The 20,032-nt window shown below is 41.6% G+C and overlaps 1 protein-coding gene and 1 long non-coding RNA gene across 19 annotated transcripts in view; one reads left to right on the forward strand and one right to left on the reverse strand.

Annotated features, from left to right (window-relative positions):
* si:ch211-220f16.2 (golgin subfamily B member 1) overlaps positions 1 to 20,032 on the forward strand; it is a 125,681-nt gene that overhangs the window by 19,114 nt on the left and 86,535 nt on the right. For 10 of the 18 annotated variants that reach the window (XM_061275715.1, XM_061275714.1, XM_061275716.1 and 7 more), the window contains exons 8-11: positions 5,547 to 5,662; positions 6,431 to 6,548; positions 6,669 to 6,760; positions 6,828 to 6,978. In XM_061275715.1, coding sequence (XP_061131699.1) covers positions 5,547 to 5,662; positions 6,431 to 6,548; positions 6,669 to 6,760; positions 6,828 to 6,978 — 477 coding nt within the window. Of the gene's footprint in view, positions 1 to 5,546; positions 5,663 to 6,430; positions 6,549 to 6,668; positions 6,761 to 6,827; positions 6,979 to 11,508; positions 12,757 to 20,032 lie in introns of those variants that run through there. The other 8 variants (XM_061275723.1, XM_061275725.1, XM_061275722.1 and 5 more) reach the window with 2 other exon arrangements.
* On the reverse strand, positions 6,255 to 9,363 carry LOC133152271 (uncharacterized). Its single transcript, XR_009714100.1, has 2 exons — positions 8,472 to 9,363; positions 6,255 to 6,944 (listed from the first exon to the last, which is right to left on the reverse strand). It is a non-coding gene; the product is annotated as an uncharacterized LOC133152271 (long non-coding RNA).

The raw sequence follows: 20,032 nt of genomic DNA on the forward strand, positions 1-20,032 counted from the left end.
TAGCAATTTGAATAAAAATCAAAATGTATGTTTTATTTTACTCAATAGTACGATTTAGAGAATCCATATGTAGTAAAGTGTTGTATTACTACATATGATTTCATCTTCATTTAATTTTGACACACCTTTCAAAATGCTTCTCAGTGTCCCAGTGCACACATGCTTTGCGTGTGTAATGGTTCCACACCCTAATCTTTCCTCCCTCCAGGTGTCAAACCAATCAAGATAAAGATAAGAACCAACAAAGTAACCGCCAGTAAATTAATATAATAGTCAATTGTTGTTATTTCTTAACTTTAACTACCGTTTTTTTCCGTGTATAGTGCGCCCCCATGTATAGTACGCACCCCTAACAATGGCATGCTGATGCTGGAAAAAAGCTTGTACCCATGTATAATACGCACCCAATTTTTATGAATTTTTTTAAAAATTTTTTTTAATTTTTTTTTTTTTTTTTTTTTTTTAAGTCCCAAAGATCGTCACACACGCAGGAAGGCAATGGGTCCCATTTTTAAAGTCTTTGGTATGGTCTTAACTAGGCTGGATGTCATTTTTTTTGTTGGCGTTGATTTCTCCGACTGCCCCTAAACGCACCACCGCGCTCCGTGCGCACACGGCGGCTCTGTATGGGAGAGACGTTGAAGAGGAATAAAAACACCCTTGGAAACCAAAACTTGCCCCTCGTCGTGACTCGGAGCCGCAACAAATGTTTCGGATTTGTGTAGGGTACATTGTGACAGACGGCAAACTAGCAGGTGATCGAGCGAGCGTCTGATACAAGAGCATTGCGGTCGTATGGAGCGTGTTTGAAATGAACAGCAGAGACGAAAGGAACAAGGCAAAGTGTTGTGAAATAAAATATTACCTGTAATACGCATTTTGTCATTTGCTGATTGAAACTGCTAATTAAACTGTGAATTAAAACTAATAGGTGGAGAACTGAACTCTCGCTCTTTATATAGCTGACGTGTCTTGCGCAACCGTTCTGCGCATCTGTAATGGCGGCCTCCGTATGACGTCCGGTCCGCGATGGAGATTAAAAAACAAACAATATTTGACAATAACACACCATCGAGGATTGCACCATCGCATCAAACGATGTGTCGTCAATTATGAATTTTACTAAGTGTGTTGGGCAGGATGGCTGAATGCGATGCGCGATTGACAACAAACAAGAAGAAAGGTGAGTTTTATTTCGGGGGAGATTTGTCATGTCTCGTCCCCAGTTTTGCTATGTGTCTAGGTTGCCATAGTTTCTGTTCGTATCACCACGCTCTTCCTGTGTCACCTCAATCGATGTAACGTGTTTTGTATTTAAGTCCTGTCTGCCCCTCGCTCACCGTTGGATCATTGCATGTGTTACTGTCATTCTGTTCCTGTCTTTGGTAATGTCACCCTGTCTTTTTGTTCCACGACTTTGTCGGTCAGTCCTGTTGTTGGTTTTGTTGTACCATGACTTTATTTAAAAAAAAAAATGCAGTGTGGACCAGTTTCTGCCCACAAAAAAATTGCTTGCCTTTCTTTTCTTCTTATTTTCACAAAATTGCTTTTGTTTTGCGGTGCAAATCAGATATACTACAGTCTAGCAAATTCTTTTGTGCACCTACATTAGCCAATTTTAACACATAACCCTGACAGCACACAGACAACACAAAAACTTACAGCAGAGACACAGCTCACAAACAAACAACGCTGCGCAAACGTCATCCTCTATTTTGACGTTTTGGTTATACTTTTGTTTTCTCATCAGTGCCTTTTATCCTTCATGCAAATATTGTCACATCTTCCTTAAGCATCACCCTGCTTCAAATATTCAAACATTCTCTGAGAAACTCGCACTTTCCCTGCTTCGCCTGCAGCCACAGCACCCCTCGTGCGAGGGGGGAGGGGGGGGGCGCAGCATCAATGTTGATTGTCACAGGCTGGCCATTTCCTGCAACAACCATGATGCCGGCCCACCGCCCACACCAACATAGCAATGGCCCCGCCCCGCGACTACGCGAGAGCGTAGGCACGCTTATCAGTCTCACCTTCTCAAAGGGCAGGCCAACTTTGCTGTTGCCCCCTTCATCATGTTCACCTTCAACATCTTTCAGTCTTCTACAAAACATTTGCTGTCTCTTAGTCTCGTCCTATCAAGCCACCATTCTAGTCACTTTCTGCCACACACATCTTATTTTCTTTACTGCCACACACTGCTCATTTTAGTTTCTCCAACCAACCTAAACACACCATCATCCACTTCTCAATTTCCCTATTATTGCTTAACAGCCTCCAGAACATTCTCCATTACTGATTTCTTCCATAGGACACACATCTCACTCGCACTCATACACACACCCATTCATGAGGATCTTCTCCGCACACACGCACACACACCAGCACAAAAGGATGACGCACAACATATAGAACACATAGAATGCACTAAGAACACCTTTTTGCTCGTATTACTTGTCAGATTTATTCTCTATTTTACTTTTAGAAGCTATTTGTAATTCCTTTCCATTTATTTTGCAAATTTTAACTTCAGTGTGTCTTTATATTACTTTATCCGTTTAACACAAATATCTCCTGTATATTTAAGCTAATTTCTCCTTAATTTTGGCAGCCAGGTTCCCACTTCATTACATGGAAACCTGATTTGATTTGATTTTGGCCTAGTCATATCGAAATCTTCTTTTAAGTCGGTCGGGATCCTGCCTTTCAATTATTTTCCAATCTTTGCATTTTAGTCCATGTTGGGGTAGGGACTTTCGCTTACTATTTAAGTTTCCCATGGTTTATTTTTCTAAATTTTGGAGTTGGTAGTTTGAATGGCACCTACAGTGTCCTAAAACCAACTTTATTCACAGGACAGTGGTTAGAAATTCGATGTGTGGAAAGTCTCCTTTCACCTCCCCGAAAAGAGCGGAGAGTTCTTGCCTCTGCACCCACACAAAGCCACTGTTTACAATCCTGTGTGTTTATATAGAGGAGCGCTCAAATGAGATCACTCTCAGTCAAACCGTACACAAGCATACCACGCGCGTTTTTTAATAACAGAGGAGTCCGCCCCTCCTGCTGCGGAATTTAACTAGCTTGAAAGCTAGGGGGCTCCACACCGCCCCTGCGGAATCTAACTGTTTCTAATTGCACTTGATAGGGTCTAGAATTCTCAAGGTTTTAAGTGTATTAAGTGACCTCTTGTCACAGCTCATTCATTCCTTTCTAGTAAGATTAATATTCCTACTCACGGTACCATATTTGTGCATGTGTGTGTGCGTGCACGTACGTGTGTGCGAGAGTGTGTGTGTTGGGGTATTGCAGTGCTTCTCAATTATTTTCTGTTACGCCCCCCCTTAGCAAGAAGAAAACTATTCGCGCCCCCCCCCCTCCCCACCGTGACTATCCTTACTTGTCTTGTAAGTCGTAAAATGTTGCACTGTCGCAAACGTCACAGAAGTAACAAAGGGAGCGCCACTGCCCCCTGCTGGGAAGATGCGCAATTACACTTTATTCTAGTACTGCAAAAAAAAGCCTGTTCCCCAGGGTCACACGCGCCCCCCCAGGTATAGCACGGCGCCCCCCAAGGGGGGCGCGCCCCACTATTTGAGAAGCACTGGGGTATTGATTCCTTAGTGACAGATCCTGGCATAATGATGTCATACATACTCCGTCACAAAGGGTAGCAACATAGTCATGATGCCGTATTTTCCGTACCATAAGGCGCAGTTAAATGCCTTTAATTTTCTCAAATAAACGAAGGTACGACTTTTAATAAGGGTGCGCCTTTTGTGTGGATCGAAAATCTGTAAAGTTGTTTTGTTTGGCTTCCGCCACACAGAGGGGTAATATACAGGCGTAGTATGTAGACCCGATGAACCAATCAGAGGACATTACGTTTTACGTAGATCGGGCCAACTTTGATGAATTCGCGTATTACCGGTTTTTTTCATGTATAATGCGCCCCCATGTATAATACGCACCCTAAAAATGGCATGTTGATGCTGGAAAAAAGCCTGTACCCATGTATAGTACGCACCCAAATTTTGACTCTTACTTAAGTCCGTAAACGTAAAATTCATCCATCCATCCATTTTCTGTACCGCTTAGTCCCCACGGGGGTCGCGGGCGTGCTGGAGCCTATCCCAGCCGTCATCGGGCAGTAGGCGGGGGATACCCTGAACCGGTTGCCAGCCAATCGCAGGGCACACGGAGACAAACAACCATTTGCACTCGCACTCACACCTAGGGACAATTTGGAGTGCTCAATCGGCCTACCAAGCATGTTTTTGGGATGTGGGAGGAAACCGGAGTGCCCGGAGAAAACCCACGCGGGCCCGGGGAGAACATGCAAACTCCACACAGGGAGGGCCGGAGGTGGATTCGAACCCGCACCCTCCTAACTGTGAGGCGGACGTGCTACCCAGTGCGTCACCGAGCCGCCTGTAAACGTAAAATTATTTCAGAAAAAATATCATCTTTGGGAACAACCGGATGTTATTCTGCCGGTCAGTATCACTGCGCATGCGCTAGCAAACTCGATAGCAAAGAAATGTTTCGGATTTGTGTAGGGTACATTGTGATAGCAAACGAGCAGGTGATCGAGCAAGCGTCTGATACGAGAGCGTTGTATTCGTATGGAGCGTGTTTGAAGTGAACAGCAGAGAAGAAAGCGCATCTGTAATGGCGGCCTCCGTATCATATCCGGATTAAAGAAAAAAAAAAAGATTTTTTTTTTTTGTATCCATGTATAATGCGCACCCCAGATTTTAGGACAATAAGTCAAAGTCAAAGTCAGCTTTATTGTCAATCTCTCCACATGTCACAACACACAAAGAGACCGAAATTACGTTCTTCTCTATCCCACGGTGACGAGACACATAACACGATAGACATACAAGTACGCGACACAATATAAAAACAAGAATAAATTAGTTAAATTTTGCGCATTATACATGGAAAAAAAACGGTAATATCGATTAACAATGTGAGTACTCATTCAAGTTCACACGCATTGTTAAACGATGAAGAGTTGAGTTTCCTCCAGAGCCTGACTCTTCTCCCTTATGATACTTTTATGATTTAAGTAGGTAAATGGTACCACACCACAGTGTCTATCTTATCCTTGGTTATTGTTCATAATTTAGCTCCTTGGCTAAACTTGGCAAATACTACTCGGAATGCTGTTCTTGATGTATTGGGAAATTTGGAAACATCAGAAAAGTGACATCAAAATCATTGTAAATTGAAAAGTGGCTGGTTGGTTTTCTTTTTTGTCAAAGTGAAGGCTGATTTTAACTTTCTTCCTTTACACCCACATTGGTTTTGTTTTAATATACCGTTATTCCTACTTCACTGAATCACTCACTTTGAGTCCATGCCCTGAAACAATACTTATCTAATTGAAGTTTCCCAAAACCGCATGATGCACAACATTTTTTTTTATCCTGGCACCTTTTATTGTTTGATGGGTTTCAGTGACTTCTATCTGTTTGTGATTTGCTGATACTGCAGCAGTGTGGTGAGCTGATTCAATTAATTTAATTTCTCTTTTCTTTATATAGCCAAAACTAAGCAGAAAATAGAAGAAGCCAGCAGATCGGAGGTGAAGTTCCTGAAAATGAAAGCCTGGTCTAAATCTCGAATCAGACAGCTGGAGGAAGAGCTGAAAAAAAGTCAGGTCAGATGATAACCCCAAAACTTTATCAGTTGTATTTTTTTTGGTAATCTTTGTTTTTGTTAAAATGTTTGAAGTTTATTTTTCATAAAATAAATGTAAAGGGATACTTTACTGAGTTGGCCAGTTCAGCAGTAAAAAGTTACTCATTTGTCTATCATTAATTTGATGACAATTTGTTGGCAATTTACAATTGCAGCAACTCCAAACTGAAGCAAATAAATAAAAGGTCATCTCTGATTGGATGTTGTCACGCATGTATGTGACCAAGTTTGTCTTTGAGTATTTGCATCTATAATGTTGCATTAGCACTGTTTACTGGAGCATATGTGTATTGCAACCAGATACATGCTTAATCGAGAAATACGGACACACTTGAGCACAGTAATCGACCTGAAATTTATTGCGATCAGTAATCACGATCATATAATCGCCCAGGCCAAGCGGAACCTTTAGATTTAGACTTAGACAGACTTTATTGTCATTTTGTAAACACTTGGTGCACACAAAACGTAAGGTGTATCACCACTCACCCTGGCCACCTTGCTGAAAATGTTCTGGCTAGGCCTATGACAAAAACAGTAGCGTTTGTGTGTTATGACATAGTTCACACAACAGATTGAGTCTCTCAGGAGAACTCCAAAAATGCAGCTTTGCCAATCAAGTGATCGGTTTTCTCAAAATCATGATTTTGATCAGAAAAAAATACATCTTTGAGCCCTAGTCCTAACATATGCAAGTATTACCTTCAAGCCATGTGTTCTTTTTAAGGCTGGTATTGCGCCTCCTGATCTTACTGCCTTGCGAAGTCAGATTACAGAACTGGAGGTGGAACGTGAGGAAAACCTTTGGAAAGTGGAGCAGTACAAGGAGCTCAAAGCAAAGAATGGTACTTAAAACTGCATTTTTGGGTGCACATTTTATCATTTCAGTTTTAATTTTCAATGTTACCTAAATCACAATCATATGAAACCGTCCTCACACAATGTGTTGATTCTTTCACCAACAGACATGTTGGAGGCTAAACTGGAGGTATATGAGGACACACAGAGGACATTGCAAGCAGATCTGGAACAGTTTACAAAAAGAGCTACCTCCCAGGTCTGGGTTCCAGGATTAAATTTCAAATGAGTGCTCTTATTGTTTCTTGACTTCTCATACTGTACAGGCAAGTGAGTCTGGGAGTGCTGATGATGCTCACAGCCAGGTGTTGGAGTGGCAGGAGATGGTAAATGAGGCAGTGAGTGCCAGGGATCAGGTCAGGGAAGAAAAGGCTGCCATGGTCCTTCACATTACACACATGGAAGAAGAAAGAGAGGGTAAGGGCTTTGCCAGAGGATGATGACTGTTGGGCTCCCTTCAGATAGTCAGCCAAAACCCAATTTTTAGTCCATTCAGATTCAAACAGGAAGGCTCCTGTGAAGTCTCAACAGCCACAATGCAATGAAATCCAATTTTTGCAAGATGGATTAAAACCAATTCTAGGAAGTAGTTTTATATGTGATTTGGATGGGATGTGTCTGTCTGAAGTGCTCCAAACACACAAATCCGTTTTGACTGTCTGTGATGGCACTCTACGCAACTCAAGACCCCATACACCAATTGAAGTGGGGAGCGGTAAAGAATGGAGCACATCGCAGAAACTGAAAACGACACTCCCTATACAGTGGAGGAAACACATTGCCTTATCGGTCTGTGGGGCGAGTCCATTTATGAACATACCGTTTTTTTCCGTGTATAGTGCGCCCCCATGTATAATACGCACCCTAAAAATGGCATGCTGATGCTGGAAAAAAGCCTGTACCCATGTATAATACGCACCCAATTTTTATGAATTTTTTTTAATTTTTAATTTTTTTTTTTTTTTTTAAGTCCCGTTCCTTTCTTCTCTGCTGTTCACTTCAAACACGCTCCATGCGACCGCAATGCTCTGGTATCAGACGCTTGCTCGATCACCTGCTCGTTTGCTGTCCCGTGCGCGCACGGAGCGCGGTGGTGCGTTTACGGGCAGTCGGAGAAATCAACGCCAACAAAAAAAATTACATCCAGCCTAGTTAAGACCATACCAAAGACTATAAAAATGGGACCCATTGCCTCCCTGCGTGTGTGACGATCATTGGGACTTAATAAAAAAAATTAAAATAAATAATAAAATAGAAAATACATTTTTTTTTTTTTGTACCCATGTATAATGCGCACCCCAGATTTTAGGTGTCAAACGTGCACTTTTTATCGAAGTGCCTCCGGCTCCCCAGTAACGGGTTCAATAAGCCGGGGCGGAAGGACTCGTCCGTAGCTGACCACCCGAGTTAAATTAATTCTACCAGAATCAATCTAACTTCTATACGACGCCAACCCCTTTCAAGTCATCCGACGCGCAAGCCGAGTAACTCAATTCGAGACAAGTCGCCGGTATGACCGCGCCGTAATGATGGCTCCCTCCTGTTGTTTGATGCTGGTATTACGTTACGGATATTTTTTAGATGCCTTTGTTAAGACCTCAAGGATTCGTTAATTCACTAGAGCGCCCTCGCCCTAGCTGAGCTCAAGATAACTACTTCGAACCAGATCTGACAATTCCTGATGTTAAGGATTAAAGCTGTCTTCACTTTAAAAAGAATTGAACGGACTTATTAAAGAATGACTATGATAGGGAAATAAAGATATTTTAAAGTTGTAATTACCGCATATAAAACCATGCTCGACATAGTTAATACGAAATAATCAATACTGAATTAAGGCTCAAGAAGAGATTTAATGAATAAGCAAGAAAAAGAATTGCAAGTCGAAAAAACTAAATAACAAGACTCACCCAGACAGAACAAGAGAGGAGACTAAAGGTCTAAAATCTTATTTGGTTGAACAAGTCGAGTGATCGGCTCTCCTTTGTTCCAAAATCCGAATTCTGTTTAAAAAAGAGGAAAGGTCTGGCCATGAGGAGAAAGTAAAAGTGGCGACTTCCCCTTTCTGCCAGGATCGGCTCTCTCCTCTGCTTTCCTCAAAGCTTAAAATTTGACAAAGTCCAATTCGAAGACTCTGGAAATTCATCTTAGTAGATTTTGGTTCAATCTTAAAAAGAATGCAAAATCCATCTTCGTTCTTTTACTCCGGGCAGCGTCACGGCCATCGCCCTGACTAGGAAGAAGCGCGCCCGCTCTGTATCCGGGCAACCTATTTATAGGCTTCTGGTATTACCTCATTGGAATGACATCATCCCGCACGTCAGGTGGCCTTCCTGGAAGTTTCTAGAAGTTTCGAGAATGTTCCTTAGCTGATGCCTGTCCAGGCCGGCTAGAAACCACTGGTTGTCTTGGCAACCTTGCTTCAAGCAGCAATCACCGGAAACAGGTGTTTTCTGTTTTGCTCGCTCTTTACTTCTAGTATCAGCCCTTAAGTCTCCTCTCAACTTAATGCATTCAGGTATGGATGGAACACCAATATTAAATACAGGTTGGACAAAACATTGCAACATGAATCACATATATCTTGTCTAATAAAGATCAATCTCATCACATAATAGTACTTAACACAATAATGGGTTCTTCCAACCTAAACACATATATTGATATTGCTCAAGCTGTTGCATCTTAAAATTATGGCATAGCAAATTCATATTCCAAAATTGTGCGTATCTACGTGTTTGAACAGGTCGTGTCCTCCCAATTGCTAACTGTTTAATTTGTTAGATTTGTTCATTTCCATCAGGTCACACCCCTATGTCAAGCTTTAACACCATCTCCTGGTGAAATTTTGAACTAGTACATTTTTTGGGATAGCCAATGTGCCTAGGCCAAATTCACTACCTAATTTTACACCATCTCGTACCACCATGTCACTTGACATAGGACAATAAATTAGTTAAATTTTGCGCACTATACACGGAAAAAAACGGTATTACACGTGTCTCTACTATCACAATTATGTGACGTCAAACACTTAACGTGCTGGATGACGCCTCTGTTCTGACAATGTTGCAACAGCAATCTGTCAGATAGGTCAGTGAGGTGAACAGATCATGAGGAGGAGTCTGATTTGAACCATATGGCTGTGGTCTGAATGCAGCCTTAATGTCACAGGTCTTGGAATGAAATTAAAACATCCCCCTACATTCAGTGGTTATTTGTTTTTTCCTCAAAATATGGTGCAAACAGCAATAAAAAAAAGACAAGTGTAATGAATTGTATTGCATAGTGACTCATGGCCAAGCATTCATTCATTCATTCAGAGCAATATAGTTCAAATCCCTGGCCTGGTCAAATTGAAGTTAAATTGATGTATTCTTTGCTATAGAAATATAAATTCCACGTTAATTGCCTCATTAACTGGCAACTAAGTGAATTCCATCTCTTCTTTTGTCCTATCACCTCACCACCACCACCCACTTTTCTGATACCGTTATTAGTGCTACAGAGGGAATTAGAATGTTTTTATTGTTTACCGTATTTTTCGGACTATAAGTCGCGTTTTTTTTCATAGTTTGGGTGGGGGGGCACTTATTTTGAGGAGTGACTTATATGTGAATTTTTTCATAAATTTTCAAAATTTAAAAAAAAAAAAGTGGAACCACGATGTAGCAAGGGATTACTGTAATTTGAATTTCAAGTAACGTTAGCAGCGCGGCGGTTTTTTACATAAAGGACAAAGATTCGATCACAGGATGACGAAGATAACGATGGGCACCACGCACTACTGGCATCATTAGTGGCTTTGTTTGTAACTGACACGGAGGACGAAGAGTTTGAAGGATTTAGTGATTTGGAGTGACACAGAAGGTTTGAAAAACTATTATGGCTTTTACGCACGCCCGGTCCTACTCTACGGAGCTCTCTTTCACCTCCGTGGATGGAAGTCGGTGGCCGGCGCTCAGCCGGGTGGCTGTCCGGGGACGGTGGATGGGGCTCGGACATGGCTTTTACGCACGGCCGGTCCTACTCTACGGAGCTCTCTCACCTCCGTGGATGGAAGTTTGGGGCAGGTGCCCGGGGACGGTGGATGGGCCTCGGACATGGCTTTTACGCACGCCCGATCCTAGTCTATGGAGCTCTCTTCCACCTCCGTGGCTGGAAGTGCCACCTCCGGAAGTCCATGCCGCCACACGCCTGGAAGTCGACGCCGGTGCTTGGGGCTGTGTGGCGGCAAACTATTTTTTACACCAGCTCAGTGGCCTAGTGGTGGAGTGTCCGCCCTGAGACTGTAAGGTTGTGGGTTCAAACCCCGGCCGGGTCATCCCAAAGACTATAAAAATGGGACCCATTTCCTCCCTGCTTGGCACTCAGCATTAAGGGTTGGAATTGGGGGGTTAGATCACCAAATGATTCCCGAGCGCGGCACCGCTGCTGCTCACTGCTCCCCAAGGGGATGGATTAAAATCACACAGGGATGGGTTAAATGCAGAGGACACATTTCACCACAGCCAGATGTGTGTGTGACGATCATTGGGACTTTAAAAAAAAAAACTTTTTTATAATTCTTTGGTATATTTTATTTCGTGTAGCAACTTGTATATGTTTTTATCGTTACAGTTCAGTAGTTGTTGGCTCGTTGAAATCTTGTTTTGTTAAATAAAAACCCACGTCTTTCCTTGTACTTTGTTAACGCTACAATATAGTTATATACTAGATCTGCACCATCACCTCCCCCACCGTCTGTTGTCTTCCGGGTTAGAGCACGCTGGCGTCAGTTTTGTTGACTGCTGCTTCTGTCCCGGACCGTGTCCGTTACTTGTTTTTCGTTTTCCCGTTTTCAGTGCACCCGTCTCTTCTTTTATTTTTCTCGTGTTGTCTTCCATCCACTTCGCATTCCCGCAGCTCTGCTCTCACCTATCTGTTTCCTCTCCCTCGGACTACCAGCTACGTTAGCCAGCTAGCCAACAGCCAACTGGCCAAAACCACCTGCCTCCCGACTCTGAGCCTGTGGCCGCCTGCTGTGGACTCTACGGCAGCTCTGGCCTGGCTCTCTGGCCTTCCGTCCGGCGTTCTCGGGTGATGGGCTCCACTCCCTGCGGGCTCGCCAACCGTGGCTCTGTTGTGTGCCGCCGTGGTGTGTTGTGGCCTGCCGTTCGAGCGGGTGCAGTCGAGGTCGACCGGCATCACCATCTGGTCCACTGCTGCTTCCACACGAGGCTGGGATCCTTCGCCGTCGTCGCTACATCTGGACCGGCACTTCCCCGATGGCTCACCCATCTCCTCTTTTTGGGCTACCACCTCCCGTCACCCCCACCTCCCGTACTGCCAACTTCAACAACCTCCGCTCCCGCCTCTCCTGCTCCTCCATCCATCTCCTTCGCACTGCTGAGCGATGTCCTGTTATTAACTACCGTTTTTTTCCGTGTATAATGCGCCCCCATGTATAATACGCACCCTAAAAATGGCACGTTGATGCTGGAAAAAAAGCCTGTACCCATGTATAATACGCACCCAATTTTTAAAAAAATATATATTTATTTATTTATTTATTTTTTAAGTCCCAATGATCGTCACACACGCAGGGAGGCAATGGGTCCCATTTTTATAGTCTTCGGTATGGTCTTAACTAGGCTGGATGTAATTTTTTTTGTTGGCGTTGATTTCTCCGACTGCCCATAAAGGCACCACTGCGATCAGTGCGGACATGTGAAAAAGGTGTGCGGACGTGAAAAAGGCGGCTCTGTATGGGAGAGACGTTGAAGAGGAATAAAAACACATCACATTCATTGTCAGTCAAGAAGAGAAGAGGACTATTCGCATCAGATCCATAGTGTGCATGCGCAGTGATACTGCCTCGGTATGACGTCCGGTCCGCGATGGAGATTAAAAACCAAACAATATTTGACAATAACACACCATCAAGGATTGCACCATCGCATCAAACGATGTGTCGTCAATTATGAATTTTACTGACTAAGTGTGTTGGGCAGGATGGCTGAATGCGATGCGCGATTGACAACAAACAAGAAGAAAGGTGATTTTAAGTTTTACCGTTTTTTTCCGTGTATGTATAGTGCGCCCCCATGTATAATACGCACCCTAAAAATGGCATGCTGATGCTGGAAAAAAGCCTGTACCCATGTATAATACGCACCCAATTTTTATGAATTTAAAAAATTTTTTTTTTTTTTTTTTTTTTTTTTTTTTTTAAGTCCCAATGATCGTCACACACGCAGGGAGGCAATGGGTCCCATTTTTATAGTCTTTGGTATGGTCTTAACTAGGCTGGATGTAATTTTTTTTGTTGGCGTTGATTTCTCCGACTGCCCGTAAACGCACCACCGCGCTCCGTGCGCGCACGGGACAGCAAACGAGCAGGTGATCAAGCAAGCGTCTGATACGAGAGCATTGCGGTCGCATGGAGCGTGTTTGAAGTGAACAGCAGAGAAGAAAGGAACAAGGCAAAGTGTTGTGAAATAAAATATTACCTGTAATACGGATTTAGGTAGAGAACTGAACTCTCGCTCTTTATATAGCTGACGTGTCTTGCGCATCCGTTCTGCGCATCTGTAATGGCGGCCTCCGTATGATATCCGGTTTGCGTGTGTGTGTGTCCGTGCGCGTGTGTGCGAGAGCGAGAGAGAGCGAGAGAGAGAGCGCGAGAGAGAACGCTCAACCGTAGTGCGCCGCCGACCGCCCAACTGCACCGCGCTGGTCGATTATTGTGACAGAGCCGTCGCTGAAATTTAGAAGATATTTAGTCCTGATGTACTTTCTAAAATTTAAGTGGACCTCAGTGCGCACTGCGCAGGGAGCTTAATTTGGTGCGGTCGCGCAACCGCAGCGCGCCGGGCGCTCACTGTCGCATTGCTTAAAGAGCGCCTTTGTGTTTTAGGATGAACAGCAGAGACCAAAGGAACAAGGCAAAGTGTTGTGAAATAAAATTTTACCTGTAATACGCATTTTGTTATTTGCTGATTGAAACTGCTAATTAAACTGTGAATTGAAACTAATAGGAAGAAAACAACTCTCGCTCTTTATATAGCTGACGTGTCTTGCCGATTTCTGTGCATTTTATTTCACAACACTTTGCGTTGTTCCTTTCTTCTCTGCTGTTCACTTCAAACACGCTCCATGCGACCGCAATGCTCTTGTATCAGATGCTTGCTCGATCACCTGCTCGTTTGCTGTCCCGTGCGCGCACGGAGCGCGGTGGTGCGTTTACGGGCAGTCGGAGAAATCAATGCCAACAAAAAAAATTACATCTAGCCTAGTTAAGACCATACCAAAGACTATAAAAATGGGACCCATTGCCTCCCTGCGTGTGTGACGATCATTGGGACTTAAAAAAAAAAAAAAAAAAAAAAAATTAAAAAAAAAAAAATTAAATTTTTTTTTGTACCCATGTATAATGCGCACCCCAGATTTTAGGACAATAAATTAGTTAAATTTTGCGCACTATACACGGAAAAAAACGGTATTTTGAGGGAGATTTGTCATGTCTCGTCCCCAGTTTTGCTGTGTCTAGGTTGCCATAGTTTCTGTTCGCGTCGCCCCTCCCTTCCTGTGTCACCTCAATCAATGTAACGTGTTTTGTATTTAAGTCCTGTCTGCCCCTCGCTCACCGTTGGATCATTGCATTTGTTACTGTCATGATGTCTGTTTGGTTTCTGTTCCTGTCTTTGGTAATGTCACCCTGTCTTTTTGTTCCACGTCTTTGTCGGTCAGTCCTGTGGTTGGTTTTGTTGTACCATGATTTTCTTAAAAAAAATAAAAATAAATAAAAAATAAAAAAAATAATTGTACCCATGCATAATGCGCACCCCAGATTTTAGGACAATAAATTAGTTAAATTTCGCGCATTATACACGGAAAAAAACGGTATATCCTATTGTCCTCCCCCCCCCATACTAACCCCCCCCCCCCTTTTTTGTGCCCTGTAAACCGTCTTTGGGTCATTGAAAAGCGCTATATAAATTGAATGAATTATTATTATTATTATCTGTGGAATAACGATGAGGCTGATGTCAGGGTGCACGTGCGGCGTTGTTGACAAAGGAGGAGGAATTTGATCGATGGATTTAATGATTTGGAGTGACACAGATGGTTTGATAATATTATTGGTTATATAATAGTTATGTTATATAATTTATATATCGTTATATGGGCCTGTGGAATATTTTGAAGTGCAATGGCGCGCACCCATTGTTGACATAAAGGAAAATTGATGGATTTAATGAATTGGAGTGACACAAATTGTTTTATAAACGTATTATTTATGTAATAGTTATTTGAATAACTCTGAATGTTACGTCAGGCCCGTTCTCAGCTCTTCGTTTGTGTTTATGTCACGTTAGCATACCTATTGTTTAGCTTGTTGTTGGTTCATGTCTGTTCTTGGTGTTGGATTTTGTCGAATAAATTTCCCCCAAAATGCGACTTATACTCCGGAGCGACATATATATGTTTTTTTTCACGTTATTGTGCATTTTATGGCTAATGCGACCTATATTCTGAGCGACTTTTAGTCCGGAAAATACGGTACTATTTGTCCTATTGTCTGACTGAACATTACCTTCCTTTTTTTATTTTATTCACTGGTTTCTCCATTGTTAATGAGGTGTATTTCATTGACCCTGTGCTGTCCCATCATGAGGACTGCCCCCACTTGCCCTCCCCAGCTCTTGCTCCATGGATGGGAGTAGCCACATAGAACAGTTTCCCATCAGTTTTGTGCATGCAGGCTCTTCCTGAGCTGTAGTGTTGTACTTCCTATCTGTACTGGCTGAAGCTTCCCACAATTTTGTCTTTAATGGGTTGAGCTGCAGCCAGTGCAGTTGCAGACAGCACATTTGAGTCTTAATTTCAGTTGCTTCCCCACTCTTCGGTGTTATTTTCCTCTTATTTTTTTCACTTTTAATATTTAAATGATGTCTCCAATATTTTTTGTTGACCAAAATGAAATTATAATTAAAAATAACAGTTCATGAAATCCAGTTAACAATAAACAATCACCACTAAATATTTAGAATCACCAGTCTGAGATGTTCATTTAGTGGTTTAATTATGTAAAAAAACAAAACTGAAATCACATTTATTGGCAACTTTCTGGCTTCAAGGTACGCTAAATGAAATCAAGAAAAAAAAAAAGTAACAGGTATTTATCTAGACCAAACACGGGAAAAAATATGGACTCGCTAAATTTTGAAGGAAGAATTATGGGAAAACAGAACAAGAAAACATCAACACATCACTAGTACTTTGTTGCACTACCTCTGGCACAGTCATACTCCCAGTCTCAGAGGCATGGTGAGTGATAAATAATACCCTTCATCAGCCTGACTCCAACTTTTTCTGATTGCTTGTTGTCACCTTGTGATAGACTATTTTCTTCAGCTCCCATTAAATTTTTTCAGTTGGATTAAGATCCAGACTATTTGCAGGCCATGACATTGACATTGACATTGTGTGTTAAGGAAAGGTAACATTCAAGGAAACTTTTTACATTGCTTGCTCTATGGCTAAATGCAGTATCATCTTGATTTTCTTTTTTCCAACTTCCCCAATGTTCTTTCAATTGATGATGATGAGAAAATCCTCGAAAATGTCAATGTAAATCTCTAGGCCACCCCCTAGGGGTGTGAGAATGCTTCCTAGGGGGTGCGAGGATACCCTGGGGGAAATTTTAAATCTTTCGGGGATAATGGTCGGGGAACCGAAAAAAGTGAAAAATTCTGGAAATCAAGAAGTCATTGTGTTAATTGGCATTAGGGATAATGCTAATTAAGCCTTATAGCTGTAAAGTAAATCAATTATTATTATAATTATTTAATATATATGATATATAATAATTTTTATTGATTTATTATGATTATGATATCAATATTGCTTTTCATCAATTCTGGAAGGGGGCGCAAGAACTGGTTGGTGAATTGAATGGGGTGCGCACAAGGAAAAAGGTTAAGAACCACTGCTCTAGGCTATACAAAATTTGGGCATGCCTGTGTCCAAAATTCACGGTGGCATATGGAAAAAATGGTAGGTTGTACATATACAACCATCCAGTCACCTTGACTCTAAAAAAACATATTTGTGAGAAAAACTAGCTTGGGCTGAAATATTTGGTGAGTGGACACTACTGGCTGGGTCCTGTTCACTTGAATGAGAGCCGCAATCTAGGCTCCCTGGTCAATGGTTGAGGGCGAAGGGCTCAGATGCTGGAGCGTGATGACGACCGAGCTGTACCTTTTCCTTTTTATCTGTACTGTAACTTTTGTTGCTGGATATTACAGTAAAATCGTGGAATTAATCGACATTACAGGACTGTCTCAGAAAATTAGAATATTGTGATAAAGTTCTTTATTTTCTGTAATGCAATTAAAAAACCAAAAATGTCATACATTCCGGATTCATTACAAATCAACTGAAATTATGCAAGCCTTTTATTATTTTAATATTGCTGATTATGGCATACATCTTAAGAAAACTCAAATATTCTATCTCAAAATATTAGAATATTTCCTCAGACCAAGTAAGAAAAAAAGATTTATAACAGCAAAACAAAATCAAACATTTGAAAATGTCCATTAATGCACTCCTAAATCCGTATTACAGGTAATATTTTATTTCACAACACTTTGCCTTGTTCCTTTCTTCTCTGCTGTTCACTTCAAACACGCTCCATGCGACCGCAATGCTCTCGTATCAGACGCTTGCTCGATCACCTGCTCGTTTGCTGTCTCACAATGTACCCTACACAAATCCGAAACATTTGTTGCGGCTCCGAGTCACGACGAGGGGCAAGTTTTGGTTTCCAAGGGTGTTTTTATTCCTCTTCAACGTCTCTCCCATACAGAGCCGCCTTTTTCACGTCCGCACGCCTCTTTCCCGTGCGCGCACAGAGCGCGGTGGTGCGTTTACGGGCAGTCGGAGAAATCAACGCCAACAAAAAAATTACATCCAGCCTAGTTAAGACCATACCAAAGACTATAAAAATGGGACCCATTGCCTCCCTGCGTGTGTGACGATCATTGGGACTTAAAAAAAAAAAAAAAAAAAAAAAAAAAAAAATTAAAAAATGTTTGTACCCATGTATAATGCGCACCCCAGATTTTAGGACAATAAATTAGTTAAATTTTGCGCACTATACACGGAAAAAAACGGTACTAAGTCAGACGCTTCACAAGTGGCTTGACCATGGGAATACGGCTATTATAGGCCATTTCCTGGACACGTCTGTGAACAGTGGCTTTTGATACCTGGACTCCAGCTTCAGTCCACTGTCTTTGAAGCTCCCCCAAATTCTGGAAGCAACTCTTCTTCACAATGCTGTTAAGGCATTCTCATCTCTCTTGGTTGTGCAGCGTTTCCTGCCACATTTCCCCCTTCCAACAGACTTTTTGCGGATGTGCTTTGAAACTGCCCTCTGTGAACAGCTTGGTCTTTGAGAAATTTCTTTTTGTGTCTTACCCTCCTGATGGAGGGTGTCAATGATGGTCCTTTGGACAGCAGTCAGATCAGCAGTCTTCCCCATACTTGTGATTTAGTTTACTGAACCAAGCTGTGTGATTTTCAAGGCTCAGGAAACCCTTGCAGGTGTTTCGAGTTAGACGATTCAATTGATTAGTTTAATACCATACTAGTTTACTTTTTCATGATATTCTAATATTTTGAGATAGGATATTTGCGTTTTCTTAAGCTGTATGCCATAATCAGCAATATTAAAATAATAAAAGCTTTGCAATATTTCAGTTGATTTGTAATGAATCCGGAATGTATGACATTTTTGTTTTTTTTAATTGCATTACAGAAAATAAAAAACTTTATCACAATATTCTAATTTTCTGAGACAGTCCTGCATATCACCTTGCATCATGTTCATATTCCCGATGCTTAAAAATAAAATGTAGGGGCAAAAGTGAATTTTCCTCGCTATATTATGACCAATATTGCGCAACTATTAAGAACAACTTTTTTGCACACTTGGACTCCAGTGAGGATAAGTGTTTCAGAAAATGAATGGATGAATAGATAACAAACAGTATGACACTGTCTTTTACTGTCATGTTCAAGTCAGTTTTAGTCACTTTTAGTGTTTCTTAGAAGTTAGAAAGTTACCATTTGAAATTACTATAGTTTTGTGTCATATCTGTGATCTACTGATCCTTTTGTTTCTATAAATTTAAACAATGGAATGATCATCTTCTGAGACTGGTAATTCCATATTTAGTGTCAGGGGTTTTAATAATGTCAAATAATGATCATTCACCATACTACAATTTCAGCAGTTAACTGCACACACAAACTATATTTTTTTAATCACATCGTAGAGTTATTTCATTTAGAATACTACAACATTCTAAAAGTTGGTCATGCCCAATATTAATGTTCAGTAAATGTTTACACTATAGCTGTTCTTTTCGCAGCTGAGATTAATCCCTCAAAACAAAGGTGGGCAATTAATTTTGCATGAGAAGCTCGAACATCTGTATTTAGAAAAAAAATGTGCTGTGTGCAGATACGTTTGACGTGATGAGATGGTGGCTGACATTAGCATTTATTGCTTCCGATCAGTACAAGTGGCCTTCGATGGCTGCAAATAGAAAGCCCAATTCCAATGAAGTTGGGGCATTTTGTTAAACATAAATAGAAACCAAATACAATATTTTGGAAAATAATGTTCAACCTCTATTTAATTGAATACACTAAAAACACAACAAATTTAATGTTAAAACTGAACTTCTGTGATGGTATGGGGCATGGGTTACTTACAGATCTGTTGACTCATTTAAGCTGAAAGATACAAACAGGTTTGAGAAACATATACTACTTTCCAAGCAATGTCTTTTTCATGGACGCCCCTGCTTGTTTCAGCAAGCCAATGCCAAACCCCATTCTGTACGTGTTACAACAGTGTGGCCTTATAATAAGAGTGCAGGTACTAAACTGGGCTGCCTGCAGTCCCTACCTGTCTCCCATTGAAAATGTGTGTGCATTATGAAGTATAAAATATGCCGCACTGTTGAACAGCTGAAGCTGTACATCAAGCAAGAATGGCAAAGAATTCCATCGACAAAAGTTCAACCATTAGTGACCTTGGTTTCCCAAATATTCATTGACATTTTTAAAAAAAAAGGTAACACAGTGGTAAACATGACCCTGTCTCAGCTTTTTTGGAATGTGTTACAGACATAAAATTCAAAGTTAATGATGGTTTATCACATTAAATATCTTGAGCATCCATCCATTATCCATACCGCTTGTCGCCACGAGGGTCGCGGTCGTGCTCGAGCCGATCCCAGCAGTTTTTGGGCCCGTGGTTAAGGTACACCCTGAACTGATTGCCAGCTAATTGCGGGGCACACATATAAAAACACATCACACAATTCGGACTGCTCAATTGGCCCACCATACATGTCTTTGAAATGTGGGAGGAAACCAGAATACCTTAGGAGAGCCTGCAAACTCC

The sequence above is a fragment of the Syngnathus typhle genome, linkage group LG4 (assembly GCF_033458585.1).
Source record: "Syngnathus typhle isolate RoL2023-S1 ecotype Sweden linkage group LG4, RoL_Styp_1.0, whole genome shotgun sequence".
Lineage (NCBI taxonomy): Eukaryota > Metazoa > Chordata > Actinopteri > Syngnathiformes > Syngnathidae > Syngnathus > Syngnathus typhle.